The following is a 17,362-nucleotide window of genomic DNA, read 5'->3' as shown; positions in this document are numbered from 1 at the left end:
GGTCTAGGAGACCAAAATGGCGTCGGTGCTGGTAAACTTAACGCCGTTAAATTCCCCATTTTGCCTCTGTTCCTTCGTTTCGGAGACGAGCCTCTTTCATCATCTTCGTCTTCTCCTCCCACTTGGACTAGGCTCGTGAAGGAGAGACTCCTCTCAAGAATCATGTTATCTGGTTTAGGACCTCTCAAGTTTATACCTCTTCTCGTTTTGACCCCGCAGTTTTCTTCTTTGTTGTAATTGTTACCCTGGTTAACCAAATCTTTGAACGATAAGGTCTTCTCAAAATACATGTTATTACAGATTCTTGGTGTTTCACACTTTTGTGAATCTTTCTTGAAACTGTTGTCTCTTTGTAAGTATCCCAAAGACAAAGCCATTGAAGCTAACCTGTAAAAAAGATAAGTACAGATTGAGACAAGAGTTGGAGAAAATGAAAATTGTTTTAGGATTGTAATCTAAAGATTGAGGAAGATACTTACACTGTTTACAATCTGAAGAAGTTTCGTCGAATGTTTTTTTAAAAAACAGAGACAGTACAACTCTGTTTCTGGTTATGTCTCTTCTTTTCCCATATGTCGTCTATATTTATATTAATGGCTATATAATATATGATGTAATTATTAGTTTTTTAAAATTTTATTTTGGTGAGAACAAAAATTGGAATTGGACCTTAGGATACGAAGTGAAGATTTTTCTTCGAGTCTTGATTCAAAGGTTTTACGTTTTCCTCGGACTTAAAAAAACCCAAATAAAAAAATCAAACCACACGAGCTCTTGATTTTCATATTTCAATGTTTTAGATTTATCTGTTAGTGGTTTGTATACATACTAACTAGCGTGTAGGGCAACTTTGAATACGTTCGCGCACTGTTAGGAGTTGCATATACATAATTTACTAACATATATGATATATGTGAATGTGAATGTGGCCGTGTTTGATATTCATACGCACGGCGTTACGCACGGAACGTGTGGGGACGTCTTTGAATGCGTCGTCGGATTTTTTTTTTTTTTTTTTTTTTTGTTATACAACTCCCAACTTTTATGGATTTCAATATTTTTTACGGTCAACGGATTTGTTCTGTTGTCTACTTATTAGGATTAATTATTCTTGGGTTGTGTGCTTTTTCTATTGAAACAAACCAATCTTTCAAATCTATATAAGAACAACACAATAGTAATAGGTAATGTTACAAAAGAAAAGTACATAAATTGTGAATCAAATCATTATGTTGAATTATTCAGATACGAGCTGTTTATATTTGAAGTTTATACCTTTAAAGTTTAAACGATTTTGTATATAAGATTTTTTTTTCAATTATCCGTGTTGAAAATTTAATTATACTCTTATGGTTTGAGATATGAAGTTTTTTTTTTTTTTTTTTTTTTTNGTTTTTTTTGTCAACCATTGGGCCACAACTGGCCGGCCCATTAGCCAAATTCCTACATTCGTAAGAGCCGAGACTCGATCCCGGGTGTGATGGTGCCTTCTACAAATGGACTTACCTCCTGCCATTGCACTAAGGTCACTTCACGAGATATGAAGTTTTATGATTAATAATATAATGTTAATATACTAGTACTTAAAATAATAAAGAATGTTATTAAGTTTGTGCTGGCAGCAAGTATTATATTGATATCGTGTCCTATATCAATAATTCGTCTTTACTTGGACTAATATAAGAATAAGATGGTGAAACTTTTAAACTATAAACATTGTAACTAGCAAACGAAAACTTGTAAAAGAAATTACGGCTTGGTTACAAAGTTTTACACTAGTCAAATCAAATCTATAACATTCGAGTTAGGTGAGTGTGGGTCACTAAACTTTAAACAATAGTACAATACTAATGTTTATGATTATGCATGATAGTGTAAAAGCCAAATAAGATTAATAAAAGTTATAATTAATTTGATTTTCAGTGGTCCAAACATCTTTATAGCCATTCGTTACTACGTTAATAATAAATGTTAGCAGTATGATTCATGACAGTCAAAGAAAGCAACCATATAAACTATAAAGTATGTATCTGATAAAGACGGACCACATTAAAAGGCATCAAAACTGGTTCGGGATCGTGAGATGAAAATGCAGAGTCAACCAATTGCGGCCAAGTCCTTTTACTTTTGGGTTTTAATTTCCCAAAATAGTTTCTTCTTCTTCTTCTAGTTTTCTACTAGATCGTACAGCAGCGTACGCGTTAGTTTAAAGTTGTTGGTCTATTTATCTCACTTGGTCGCCTTTTACACGACACAAAATAACACAACTGTGTAGTATATTATAACGATTACGCATGCAACAATCATCCTTGTTTTCTTTGATAGGTGTCATATGACGTTGAAGTTCACATTTAACCCTAAATATTTAATTGTTATGCCAATACAGCAGTCCTGAGAAGAATTATCTAAAACAGCTGGACCAAAAAAATGATCCCGAATAAACAAAATTTGAACCTTAATTAAGCCTTAGAGCGCTATTCAATTATTCATTCGAAAGACAATAACGAGTAGTAAAGCTATGGTATTAGAGTATGTTTTTTTTTTGGGTCAAAGTGGTATTTAGAGTATGGTTTATACTAAATCATAGTTATAAAGCATACTCTATCGGGAGATTGAGAATCGGAGATCAAACTCCCAATATTATTCTAGATTTTTTCTTATAAAAACAAAGTTTGTATATATGAATATATAATTATTGGTTTTTGGACATCCAAATTTCGATAATATTTGTCAAAGTTTTCTTTTTTTTTTAACAAAATAAAATATTTATTTGAAAAACGTTTTACAACAGCGTTTATTTAACAGAATTCGAAATGTTTATCTAAGCATACAAAACAAAGAGTTATCTTGATGCTAGCCATGTTGTTAGTGCAGATGCATATTTTCCGTTGCTTTGAGTGTAAATGGAGAACAGTCTGTCTCTTGTGTTCTGGTCAAGTTGTTAAAGCTTTCTTAAGAGTAAAACTGAGTGAAAATGTGGTTTCGAACCGTACCACTTTATTTAAACAATCGCAATACTTTTTAAACAATGTATATATTAGAAACTAATTAAGATTTAAGAGTTATAGAAAATTGAATGATCATATTAAAATATTATTTGATTTCATTATCGGCATTGAGAATATTAAACTCGAGACGTAAGAAAAGGGGTATACAATATAGTAGATTTTATGCCAAGTTGCCAATCCTATTTACCAAGTAAAAGACACCATCCCCCAAATAATGGATTATAACTTTATAACATTGGTCAACAAGTAAGACCACAATTACGTGTATTTCGACTTGAATATTCTGGTTTTCCTTTTTTTTTTTTTGTTTTTTTCTGTCGTATATATGTTAAAGTTCTCGCATTGGTGAAATATAACTACACAATGCGTGATCGTGAAGTCTAATTAAGATATTATAAATATTGAAAATACTAGTTAGCCACATCGATTTCATATATTTGTATGAGTTATTCACTAATATATGATAATTCATTATTCTCTTTTGTCGACGAGCTGGTTACCTTTCTTAATGTCGATTTCATATTATATGTAAATGATATTACATAAAAGGAGATCATTCTTCCCTTTTGTCTTGGCTTGACCTAAGACCAATGGGTCAAAGTTTGAAATGGATGTCTAAAATTGCACCGATAAGTCAGATACACGACATGGACTTTACACCTTTAGAGCAAGAGACGTAGAGTGTAAACTAAATTATATGAGCTGATTAAATGCATGGTCAAGTAACATTTTATTTTACTTTTTTTTTTTCTTTCAAATAAACTTGTGAATGTTTGGAATCTTTGATATACAGTTTTATCTAGAAATTAGTATTACTTTTAAAAATATTGTTTTGGTATTAAAGAAAAATGGAAGTGAAGAACTAATCTCTTTTATACTACCTCGCTAGACGACCACCATTCTTTTTATTCACGAAACAAGTTACAAACACATTTCTTTTTAATGTATAACCTACAAATTAGAATTCTCAATCATAATTTCTACTTCCAAACAATTACATATCATAATAGCTATATATATATATATATATACAGCTGCTAGGACATGCATGTATGATGATTCAATCAAAATAGCTAATTACACTCTACCTCTGAGAACTAATTCGAATTTTGTTCTATAGTTAAACATTTATTTTAAATATATTAGAAATGTCACTCAAAATATTAATAGTTGATAAACTTTATGAAAATTGACTCTCAAACTCCTGCAGTAAAAAGACCAAAAAAAACAACAACGACTACATATGAAACGTATTTCTCCGCGTGAATGAATTGTTGAGACGACCAAAAAAATTGGGGGAGAAAAAAATAAAAAGTGGACGTGGATACTTGCTTGAAAAGACCCATGAGAAAATAGTCACGTGGCGGTCTAAATTAAGAAAAGATCACATAAGATAGGGATAGGATTAGTGACTTTAATTAATTAGCATAAAACATATAAAGTGGGATCCAATATTATTTTGAGAAATTCTTAACAACCTCTTATGTGGGTGTCACATAAGAGACTAAAGAGTATAACACATGCCTCCTTTCTAAATAATCTTTACTTTATTATACTAAATCAACTCCAAAATAATTTTAAAAGTTAATCAAAAAGTTTATATGTCATTATTATTATTATTTTGTTTTAGAAATCATAAAATAAATTTTCTATCTTATAATTTCCATTATGCATGACTATAAACAATATATTAATATTTTTTAATTAAGATTAGTTAAAATTAGAATAATCATTACAATAATAAGTTATAATAGATGGTTTATACTATTATAATTTATATAAACAACTATATAAATTTAAATTGTAGATTGTATTAACAAATATGACTAATGGATAAAATAGTATATATTGAAAATGTAATCAGATATGAAATGTTGTAATTCAAATTAAGTAAAATAAAATTACTACACAAATTAAACAACACACAAAAGTAATTATTATATTGATGAGTCCCTCATCAATGAAGATATACAATATCATAAATAAATTTTATATAAGTAATATGCATTAAAAATAATAATATTATAGTATTAATAAGATTATAGTATTTAATAAGAGATTACACGTGGTCTTTACATATGTTTTCAAATTATGCCCTATATGTTGTCTTGCCTTGTTTTAATCATGCACTTTCTTTTCCCAAATTCGACTTATGAGATATTAATTTTATAAATACCTAGATTTCTCTCATTCTCTCATCACTATCCAAGCAAAAGAAGAAGATTGGTGTCAACATAGTTTCTGGTAAAAATTCTTCTTGGATCAACATTGTTTTTTAGTTTATTTGTTTCTAACTTTTGTTTCTTGGTACAAGTCTCAATTTTGTTTCACATGGTTTAACATTGACAAAAGAAAGAAAAAGAAAAACCGAACATGAAGATGGAAAAACTCAAATCTTTCTTCCATCACAGAGAAGACTTAAGTCAGACTTCGCCATATTTAACCAAAGATTTAAACAAGGTTCCTCACTTGTTCAACTGTATTCGCTCTTACTTTTCATGTGAATTTTGTTAAGAACTGTAGCTATATGCTCAATCAAGTGGACATTATAATCCCCAATCAAATGATTCTCCATGAATTAATCTTTACTAGTCTCATAATTATATGAATCAAGTTTGATTGTTATTTCTCCGTAATTATATTCTTCAGGACCTATCATATGAGCTGTTCAAAATCCAACAGCAGTTGGATCATAGAAAGTTTATCCTTGTAAGTGTGTAGTCTCTGGCCTTTCCTTGTATTCTCTGTTCTAGTTTTTCTGTATAATTGTTGATAGATTGACCAAATATAATATGCATAATTATGTTGTCCTAAAATAATATACTATTATGTCAATGAGCTTTGCTTTTTCTGAAAAAACCTCAAAACAGAAGATTGTCTTGCGCATATGATGGATGTTTTCATCTCCCTAAAATTGAACTTTTGTTCTGTATTTGCAGCGAAAAACAACTGATATTCTTCAAGAAAAAGAAAAGAAGATGAAGAACCTAATGGAAAAGAGCAAGGTCATTTCTTTTGCCTGTAACATTCTACCACTATATACTATAGTAAACATAAATTCCCAGTGTTATAAATCGATATTCTTATTTTCAGTGTCTTAGTCTCTGAGCATAGTTGGTTAGCATGGTAGAAAAGGTAGGACATGAATGAACTTGAACGTGTTGGCGATATATTAAAAATACTTTTGCATGTTAATGTTATGTTGGGGTATTTTAAATAGAGGAGGAGGAATGTGGACTTAGAAACGTTTCATTTGCTCTTGAATACCTTATATGAGGAAACTGTATGTTTCAGCCCGCAATAGCATACCTAATATATCAATTATGTATGGTATTTTCACTGATCTTCATGTGGAGGGACATATTTACTAGTTTTATCATCTTGATATTTTTTGAACCAGTCATATTGATATAGAAAAACCAAGTTTACTGATGTCATAAGAAACTGATTTGGTGTTTCTTTGTGTGACAGATGCTTGACAAGGAAACAAAGTGAACGAATTCAGGATGTACACCAATTTGAATACATATTTATGCTTTGAGATATCAAGTTTATATTGTTATTATATAATGCTAATTTATAATATAAGATATATTAAGATTAAAAATAATAAAAAATGATTCAAAAGGGTTATTTATATTTTTATTACATTTATGACGTTAACACCCAAGTATTTTCCCACTTTTATTTACAAGCAAGTAAAGTAAAGAAAACCATTAAATTGTACACTTTAACATTATATCATCTGAATAATAATGATGTGAAAGTACAAATGTAACAAGTAAATAAAAAAGGTTACAAACCTCAAAAAAAAAACATGTAAAATTAAATTATGTGAGTTATAAATGAGTACAAGTTGTACTCTAATTAAAGAATCACCCAACATTAGGGCAATGCAAAAAAAAGAGGAAATATGTGAAAAATTTATTAAATTAAGAAAGGAAAAAAAAGGGAAATTAGTTTCTCGGACTTGGAAGACCCATGCAAGAGAGTCTAGGAGAGACACAAATCTTTGGACTGGGTCTTGGCGATAGTATTGGGCCAAATAATCCCATTGTTCCTTTGACCACACGTGGAGAAAGGTTGACTTGTTCAAACGCTCGCGTCTGCAGATCTATTGGATAGTCCCGCACACACCCAATCCTAGGACCGTTTCCAGTACTCCACTTACACGAAAAGCGGTTCTTTTCATATGAACCGTCCGATGTTGTCACCACCACTTTCGATGGCTTTGTGCTTCCATCATTTGTGACCAACTGATTATCATCGTCAATCGCATTCATCTATAACAAAATTATTTAAGAGAAAATAATTAAATCATTTTATAACTAGCTTAATCATTAAATAATTATTTACGTAGTTAAAATTTTTAACTAGCTTAATCACCTTGACATTAGTAAGATCCACGTTGTTTTCTCTCAAGAAACCGATGATTTCTCTAAAATTCTCTTCCGTCGGGAGATAATGACCATTGTATGGCCACACGACTTTTACAACTCCGTCTTGTGAAACAATTCTACCGGCAGCAGTAATGGCGGCGCCGGAGAGAAAACTCGAGTGTTGAAACCAACCTTTTTGTTTCTGACCAACGTATAGTCTTCTTGTCGTGCTCAACATGAAGATCCACTGAGTTCCTTCGATGGTCCTTGGTTTGTTTGTTGACTAGTTTCCCATTTTCCAACACCACTTCGTACGCTTGTCTCTCTTTCTGTTAAATCAGAACGAACCAAAAGTTAAAATCAATTTTTGTTTTCAATAACCAACTAACCGAATAACAAGTGTACGTACCGGACCAAGGTAAGTGATGCATTGGCGTTGAAGAAGTGTTCTTGGACATTTGATGAGATTTACTTCCTTGCCATCTCCAATGTCTAACCTTTAGTATCATTCAAAAGGTTTGTTACCGAATGTTGTGACGATAAAGATGAAAGGGGAGAGGGTTGTTCGTTGCCGCCGTATGTTAGCCCCGAGACTCTCGTTGTGTACAACCTGTGCTGTCGCCCGTAACGCCTTCACCGGAGAGCAAACCGGTGTTGTCGAGAAGGTATCGCTACCCCTTAACCCCTTAACGACTTGTGAGGTTGATGGTCACGAATGAGTTGATGATGTCGTATGCTGGGCTGATTATTGAACCAGAGTCTTGACCAATTAAACCAAAGGATCATGTATTTTTATTTTAGTCCATAAACCGTAGCGGAATAGATGGTCACGTGAAGATGATCGTTTTGTCTTGGTTGCGTGATTTGTTTCTTGGATTGAACATTAGGATCGGTTATTAAAATGATTATGTCATCGTGAAGATGAACTGTGGTGGATTATTTAAAGGAGAAACAAAGCTCGCTTGTGGTGTGCGAGGAAGAGAGAGAACGAGTTGTGGGGAGGAGAGAGAGATCAACGTGTTGTGGCGGAGGTGGTGGACCAACAGTGGTTATGTACAGTCCTTTCATGGCTGTGGGATGCCTCTTTGGTGGTGGGAGAGCAGAGCAGAGAGATCAGAGCTGAAAAGGAGAAAGAAAGTGAAAGAAGGTTGGTGATAAAGGCAGTGTGGAGGAGCCAAATTTGGAGGCTCGCCGGCGCCGAATCCTATATAGGTTCGGAAAGGTGATTATATTGGCGTGATCTCCATCAAGCCAAGATTCCATATCATCTGACATAGCTTCATTCGGAGTTAATACTAAGGAATTATGTTCGTTGCTTCCTGGCCAAGTAATCACTAAACTGTGAAATCTGGACTAAGTATGATCCTTAGAAACTGTTCCGAGATAGCTCTTTCTAGGAGGCATTTTGCGGTTCAAAACTTGTCTGATCGAGACGAAATTATTTGGTAGAGAGACACGTGATAGTACGGGCTTCGTATCCAACGGTGGAACTTCGATTTTAACGGTTATTTTATGAACTATTCGAGTGTTTATATAAGGTTTTGTATGGATTGAATTGTGTTAAGTTGTGTTGTTGGTTGAACCAACAAGCTCGGTTTGAGCTAGAACCTCCATAAGCTTATGGAGCAAGGTCATGGTGGTTGTAGAACCAAGTTGGAGCTCAGGAGTGTCGGGCTAAAGCTAAGACAATGAATCGATGGATTCGTCGGAGAAGTGTTTCCGTGGCTGGACGGAATAAAGTATTCCAGCCAGCCTCTCTTGTTACTCGATCGCTAGGGGTGGTTGGTTGTGCGATTCAGTAACTAGATGAGGTGATGTTTAGGATACATGTTTAAGTGGCTTGTTTAGGTGGATCATGAAGTGGCCAGTTGGAGGAGTAATCAGAGTCTATGAATGTAAAATGCTTGTGGAGCTGAAGTACGTTTGTATGACTACTGTTAATAGCTGCAGAGTATGAGATAGTTTGCTCTAGCTAGTATTTGTGGAACTTTTGTCAGAAGCGGTTGATGTCGGTTGTCTTGTCGGAATTATGAGGTTCCGATGAAATTGTTTTCCGTGTATCCGGTGTAAGGAATGGAAATGCGGATGCAGTTGTTTTAATCAGAGACACTAGAATAGAACTCTGTTTCTGGTAATGTCTCTTCTTTGCATGTTCTTTGCCCATCTGTCGTCTATATTTATATCAATGGCTATATGATGTAATTATTAGCTTTTTATATTTTATTTTGGTGAGAACAAAAATTGAGATTGGACCTTAAGACCATGATTAATGGCGTTGCTTTCTCTCCAATTCTTTTAATAAAAACAGNAGAGTATGAGATAGTTTGCTCTAGCTAGTATTTGTGGAACTTTTGTCAGAAGCGGTTGATGTCGGTTGTCTTGTCGGAATTATGAGGTTCCGATGAAATTGTTTTCCGTGTATCCGGTGTAAGGAATGGAAATGCGGATGCAGTTGTTTTAATCAGAGACACTAGAATAGAACTCTGTTTCTGGTAATGTCTCTTCTTTGCATGTTCTTTGCCCATCTGTCGTCTATATTTATATCAATGGCTATATGATGTAATTATTAGCTTTTTATATTTTATTTTGGTGAGAACAAAAATTGAGATTGGACCTTAAGACCATGATTAATGGCGTTGCTTTCTCCCCAATTCTTTTAATAAAAACAAATAAAAAAATATAAATAGGGGAGAGAAAGTAAAGAATCGTTGCTGCAGTTACTGGCGGAAGAAACGATTCTCAGTGTTTTTTAACACATGTCAATCACTTATTAGTCATATATTAAAATATTAAGTTTTTTTTTCTTTGAGTAACGGTGACACCTTCTCACCACTAAAGATGCTCGAAGGCATCTCTAACGCTGTCTTTTTAACTAGAGTTCTTAGCAAAAAGGCAAAAAACAAAATTGGAAAAGAAAGAAAATGTGAAGAAACGTTTCTCTGCAGAGGGATTTTAGACCATGATTATTGGGAGTTACTCTCTCAAATACTCTTATTAGAAAATAATAAAAGGAAGAGAAAGAAGGGAAAAAAGAAGGGAATCGTTTTTTTTCCGAGTCACTTGAGAAACGATTCTCAGAGTAAACGAGACATGTGTCATTTATTCAGTGAAACATAAACTAAAAAATAAATAAATAATAATAATTTGTAAAAAATATATATTTTTTGGTTTTTTTGAAAAACGTTGAGTCGTTCTCGAGTAATGATGTTCTTAGAGATGGTAAGAGACGCTTACGTGTCCATCAGCAATTGGCTAATATTTTTTACAAAACAAAAAGAAATTACAAGGTGTCTCTCTTTTCCTCGCCTTTATCTATCCTTCTCGCCTATTTTTTACGTTTTCACTTTTGCTTATATTTGTGTATTGTGTAAACATAAATTCTACTTCAAAGATTTTAATTTTCAAAGAAATATTTTAAGTAGGGTTTCTACCGGCCATACAAAGTTAAGAATCTCTTAACTTATAAATTTTCAAATTTTATTCTTAAAATAATTGTAAAGATACCTCATGGGTTTCTACCACTGGAGATAGCCTTAGGATACGCACGGAAGATTTTTCTTCGAGTAATTCAAAGGTTTTACGTTTCCCGGACTTATAAAAACCCCAATAAAAAATCAAACCACACGAGCTCTTGATTTTCATATTTCAATGTTTTAGGTTTGTATACATACTAACTAGCGTGTAGGGCAACTTTGAATACGTTCGCGCACTGTTAGGAGTTGCATATACATAAATACTCACTTTACTAACATAGATGATATACTGTATGTGGATGTGAATGTCGCCGTGTTTGATATACATACGCACGGCGTTACGCACGGTACGTGTGGGGACATCTTTGAATGCGTCATCGGGTTTTTTTGTTATACAATTCCCAACTTTTATGGATTTCAATATTTTTACGGTCAACGGGTTTGCTCTTTTGTCAACTTATTAGGATTAAATAACTTGGGTTGTATGCTTTTTTCTATTGAAACAAACCAATCTCTCAGATCTATAGGTAATGTTATATAAAAAAAAAAGGTAATGTTACAAAAGAAAAGTACATAATTTGTGAATCAAATCATTATGTTGAATTATTCAGATACGAGCTGTTTTTATATTTGAAGTTTATACTTCTAAAATTTAACCGATTCTGCATATAAGATTTTTATTTCAATTATGCCGTGTTGAAAATTTAATTATACCCTTATGGTTTGAGATATGAAATTTTTAAGATTAACTAGGTTAGTACCCGCGCTACACCGCGGGATTGTTTCTCATTTTATTTTTTATTTATTTTTAAAAATATTTTGTTTTGTGTTTTCTGAAACACTATTTTTGTATGTTGTTTGTAATCTAAAAGCGTTATTAATACAGTTTATGACAATGATCCTTGCTAATATTGTTGTTATCAGTTTTTTGTTATTATTTGTTGCTGCATAATTTTGTTTATTATCATCATTTTCAAGACCATTAAATGTGTTTTACCGAGTTAAACATTTCATTATGTAAATATCAACTACGTAAAATTTCGATTACTATGATCAATTTGCTATTCAAATAGAATTAACGTCCCAATTACAGTATTATTTATATCTCATTTTATACCCCACCGGATCAATTCTATTTAACTTAATCTATAATCTTATAGTTATACATTAATTTCATCTATTTTGTATTAAATATAGACTTTCTATCTACAATATATTTTATAAAAACTACCCTATGTTTTTTTTTTTTTTTTCTCTTTTTCTAATCTAACTCTTTTTTTTTTCTTTTTGTAAAAAGACAGTCCTATCTTCACTATTAAATTAAAATACATATCAACTCTTTTTAAAAAACTGTATTTAAAATTTCGTGATTTTATATTAACATTTGAAAAAAGGAAAAAAAAAACATTAGGTAGTTTTCAAAAAAAATGACTGTAGATATATTTATTCAAAAACTCTCCTTGTTTAAAACAAAAAAAATATTTTGAAAATAATATTATTTTAAATAGGATTAATTTTAACTAAATAAATGCAAGTCATAGCTCATTCAAAAAACATCAACATCCATGAACACACACTCTTTGAAACTCAAACTCATTGATAAATAAAAAACATACAACCGAAGACATGAAACAACAACATTCAAGTCATTAGAAACACAAACAGAAACTGAAATAAGAACAAGAGTAACAGATTGAAGAAACAGAAACCTACAACCCATTGTTAACTGAAACATACAAGCCATAAAATCAACTTAAGTTTCTTTCTTTCTCTGTCATTTACAAACAAAAAAAGAGAGTATGAAAGAGCTCTTTTTACCTCTGCACCAGAAGCGAGCACACAGAATGAACGCAAGAGCCAACTGTTGTCCTGCAACATCAAAACAAAATGCATAATTAAGATCATATCTCCCTCTCTTGTTTAAAGAAAAAAGAGACAATTGCATCAAAGAGTTCTTTTTTACCTCTGCATCAGCAGGGAGTTTAAAACAAGAGCCAACTGTTGTCCTGCAACATCCCTGGAACTCTCCTCGTCGATGCAAACAAAATACCAAATCAGAAACATATCAGATTCAATTAAGATAATACTTAAGTCAAAATTCTTTCAAAGAAATTCTTCAATTCTACCACTTCAATCCAAAGAACCATTATATATAGTGGCACACTTAATCCTTCCCTTTTGGAATGTCCTTCTTCGGAACCTTTGTCTCTATTTCCTTTGGTTTTATGGCCTTAGCTGCCCTGAAATCCGCATCAAACTCATCAGTCACACACACACAGAGAATTTGCTTTGTGTCGCTACAGATCTATCACTAATACCAACATTGCTCAATCACACAACTATGCCCACCCAAACCACTGCCAGAATCAATCTTTTTATGTTTTACTCAAGTTACAAAATCTCAGATGATCCTAGAATTTAAACAACTGAATGATATTATATTCATACCATAAGCTTTCCAACACAACTAAGCTCACGGCAAAAAATCGAAAATGAGAGAGTGAACCGGTTTACGACACCACAAACCCCACCAAACTAACAAACATAACACACCTTCGCAAAGGAGAAATCATAAGGAATCAAGAGAGAGAAGAATCACGACTTGGAGGCGGCAGAGGATTCTTCTTCGAGCCAGTGACGGATGTGCTTGATGTTACGCCTAACGACGGTGTCAGTTTGCTTGACGTCGCCCTTAAATAGCAACACCACAGCGCCTACTCCAACCATTGTCGCTATGAAATTCGTCAAACCCATTCTTCCGAATAAAATCCAAACAACAAAGAACCCTAATTTTCTAATTCCCAATTCATATAACCCTAATATTAATCAGACATAAACAACATTAATTCATCAAGATCTACCAACCAACGAAAACAAAAGAATTGTACCAGCAGAATCATAGAGCATATCTTTGTTTAGAGGGAGAGAGTAAATAAAAGAATGATGTGGAAGAAAACAAATCTTAGGTGTATTAATCCAAATGTTTTAATTGGCTACTGATTTTTACCGAGGTGTCAACACCTGTTTCAATATTGAAGTTGATGTATCAGCACCTCGAGAGAAACACCTTCTTCTTCTTCTTTTATTGTAGTGATAATATAATGCTAATATACTAGTATAATGATCTAGGAGCCTAGGAGGTAATCAAGTACTAAAAATAATAAAGAATGTTATTAAATTTGTGATGGCAGCACCAAAGTATTATACTGATATCATGTCCTATAGCAATAATTCGTCTTTCGGTTGGGACTAATGTAAGAATAAGATGGTGAAACCTCTAACTAGCAAACAAAAACTTGTAAAAGAAGTTAAATCAAATCTATCACATTGGAGTTAGGTGGTGTGTGGGTCACTAAACTTTAAATAACACTAATGTTTATGATTATGCTTGATAGTGTAAAAGCCAAATAAGATTAAGAAAAGTTGTGATTAATTTGATTATCCAGGCTCGATTTCTCTGTCGAAGAAGAACAAAGCGACGAGGAGCAGATCGAGGCTCGATTCTCTTTGTCTTCTTCCCTACTCTCATCTTCGTAAGCTCTTCTGCTTCTGCTTCTTTACATAACTCTCTCTCGATCTCTGTTCTAACACAGATTGAGATTAATTGATTGTATTGCTTTGATGGGTATGTCTATTTGATAGTTTCTAACCCAAAAGTTCACCTCTTTTCTGTCTCTTGTTTCTACAGTTTTAGTGTTGTGTTGTGTTGTGTTGTGTACTACACAACTTCATACGGGATTCATATAGGGAAGATCATGATTTTGTACATTGGCAAAGTACAGAAAGATATCATGGTGATGAAGGAGAAGGAAAAGAAAGAGAAGAGGAAGAAGGAGAAGGAGAAGGAGAAGAAGAAGAAGAAGAACACAACAACATATTGCATATGAGCCGACCAGTGATAGAACGATGGAAGCTCTGCGTCAAAACATCATGAATGAATATGGTCAAGGCCGTTTACCTTATTAGAAATTTTTACTATATATGTTGTTATAACTATATATCTAACTGAAAATTATTATCAGCTAAATTAAAAAATATTTTCTGGTTGTAAAATATAATTATACAAATTTATAAAAGTAAAATAAAAATTAAGTGTAAAATTGCCGCAGCATCAGCAAAACGAACACAAAACATGCGGTTGCGGTAGCGGCAGCGACAGCGTTAACAAAACGAACAGAATACATGCGGCAGCGGCAGAGATAGCGACGACAAAACGAACAACAACCTGCGGTAATGTTTGATGCTGTCGCTAACGCTGTTGCTGCCGCTGCCGCCTGCGACGATGAAACGAACAGGGCCAATGTTACAATGTATATATTAGAGACTAACTAAGAGAGTTATAGAAAATTAAATGATCATATTCCCTATATATTGATAGAGGAACATTTTGGCAAAAAAGCTGAGGTTTCAGCATTACAGAGCTCAGGACACTCTTTCATTTATTTATCATCAGCTTTTAAAAATATTTCCATTTATTTACCATTGTATTTTTCCAAAAATACAATTAACACCCAAAATTAAATTTTTATATTATCTTTCTAACTTAATTATATCCTTTAATTATATTTTCATAAAAATCTTTAAAATGTATTTTATGAACCCTTTGTTCATATGATATAATAATATAAGATTGATATTATAATAACTCTCACGGGTTAAATTTTAATTATTATACAATTTTTTTTATAGATATATACTACACAATCGAATTTTAAATATTTCAATTACCCATAAATAGAAGAAATTTTTTTTTTTTTTTGTCAACCATTGGGTCACAACTGGTCGGCCCATTAGCCAGATTCCTACATTCGTAGGAGCAGGGACTCGATCCTGGGTGTGATGGTGCCTTCTACAAATGGACTTACCTTATGCCACTGCACTAAAATCACTTCACAAATAGAAGAGATTTTATAAATAAAAATTACTGTAAAAAATATTAAATAATTATTTTATACCGCACTATGTGCGGATTGTTATTTAGTTAAAATGTTATTTGATTTCATTATGGGCGCGAAAGACTCTTAGAGTACCTCAAACGGGGGCTTTTCACACAGTCTCTGACAATTATAATAATAAAAGAAATTGAAAAGGAAGGAGAGAAAGAGAGAGTCGTCTCTTATTTTAGAGATATAAGAGCAAGTCCATTGGTGTATTTAGCAGAGTTTTTAACGGGACTCTTATTTTTATTGGGATTAAAAATAAATGAAAAATGATAAACAAATAAGAGTTGGATAGAGTTGCCTCTTATTTAAGATGTTTTGACACCGACTCTTATTGGGTAAAATAGGGTAGGTGTTTGTATCTGATTGGTCTATTTTTTTATATAAAAACAATTTATTTTTCTTCCCTTCTTTCTTTTTCTTCTCTCCATCTCTTCCGGATCGATACTCTCGAAGCCGAGAGATTTTTTGGGTTCACTCGCAAATTGATTAACCAATCTCCAATCAAATTACTGATCAAACAATCTTCAGTCGGAGGTGTTGATTAAGCAATCAGAACAACTAACCAGAGATTCTGATCTCCATCTGATGGTAATTTCTCTATCGATAGTCCCGCAGAAACAACTGCCGGGTTCTGCTTCTACTACTCCGTTGTTCGTCGTCGATGAAGCACCTCTATCTGACGATGTCACTGTCGTCAAGTCTTCCTCTTTTGTTTCTGAAATCGGAGTTTCTTCACACCGTGAGTTTCACACGTTTTCCGGTAAGTTTACCGTTCTGGAATCGAGTATGTACGGTTCGTATTCGATGGTTATGCCGAAATGGTTTCGTTTATAGGGGGAATTGATACCTGGGGAAACTGTATTCGATGTGATCCTAATTTGCTTCAGGGGTTCGTTGTTGGTTGTGACAGTGGAACTTGTAGGTCCTTTGGAGTTTGGTTGCATAATCGGTTCGTAGATATGTGTAGAGGGGTTCAGATTCTTTAGAAGAGCAAAATGTTTTCTTGTACCCTTTACCACAAATAAGAAAAGCAATTACACCTCTCTTTATTTGTTTTTGTGTACCTTTTACCACACATCTTGAGCAAGTACAACTTTCTATTTTTTTGTACCAAATATTTTTTTTTCCAAAAATAAGAACCTCAATTATTAGAGCTCACCATTGGAGAAGTATAATTTTAATTAACAAACCAAAACCTCTTATTTTGTAAAAATAGACTTTCTAATATCAAAAAAAAAATAAAGAGTCTCAAAATAGTAGTCTCCCAATGGAGATGCCCTAAGAAACGTCTCTTGCCACTTGTTATCATATGACTAGTTAACTTTTATTTTTGTTATCTAAAATTTAAATAAATAACTTATTTATTATAATATGATTAAATTAATAGATTGAAGAACTCATACCGTCTCTCAGCGTTGGTGATGCCATTACTCGAGGCGTAAGAAAAGGGTTTGAGTATATATAGTAGATTTTATGCCAAGTGCCAACCCTATCTACCAAGTTAAAACACCATCCCCCAAATAATGGATTATAACTTTACAACATTGGTCAACAAGTAA

The 17,362-nt window shown here is 32.9% G+C and overlaps 1 protein-coding gene, 1 long non-coding RNA gene and 1 pseudogene across 3 annotated transcripts in view; all 3 read right to left on the bottom strand.

Annotated features, from left to right (window-relative positions):
• Positions 1 to 550, bottom strand: part of LOC104733890 (IQ domain-containing protein IQM5-like) — a 3,503-nt gene extending 2,953 nt beyond the window's left edge. The window contains exons 1-2 of the mRNA XM_010453418.1: positions 480 to 550; positions 197 to 387 (exon numbers count right to left, since the gene is read on the bottom strand). Of these exons, the coding sequence (XP_010451720.1) occupies positions 197 to 377 (181 nt within the window). The 5' untranslated portion in view covers positions 378 to 387; positions 480 to 550. The remainder of the gene's footprint in view (positions 1 to 196; positions 388 to 479) is intronic.
• LOC104756163 overlaps positions 6,870 to 17,362 on the bottom strand; it is a 17,538-nt pseudogene continuing 7,045 nt past the window's right edge.
• Positions 12,488 to 13,854, bottom strand: LOC104733860. 2 transcript variants are annotated; one of them, XR_759053.2, is made up of 4 exons: positions 13,414 to 13,854; positions 12,824 to 13,100; positions 12,679 to 12,729; positions 12,488 to 12,586 (listed from the first exon to the last, which is right to left on the bottom strand). It is a non-coding gene; the product is annotated as an uncharacterized LOC104733860 (long non-coding RNA). The 2 variants fall into 2 exon arrangements; XR_759052.2 differs by having other exon boundaries at positions 12,488 to 12,729; positions 13,414 to 13,853.

The sequence above is a fragment of the Camelina sativa genome, chromosome 2, assembly GCF_000633955.1.
Source record: "Camelina sativa cultivar DH55 chromosome 2, Cs, whole genome shotgun sequence".
Taxonomy (NCBI): Eukaryota; Viridiplantae; Streptophyta; class Magnoliopsida; order Brassicales; family Brassicaceae; genus Camelina; species Camelina sativa.
This window is presented reverse-complemented; position numbering and strand designations above follow the sequence as displayed.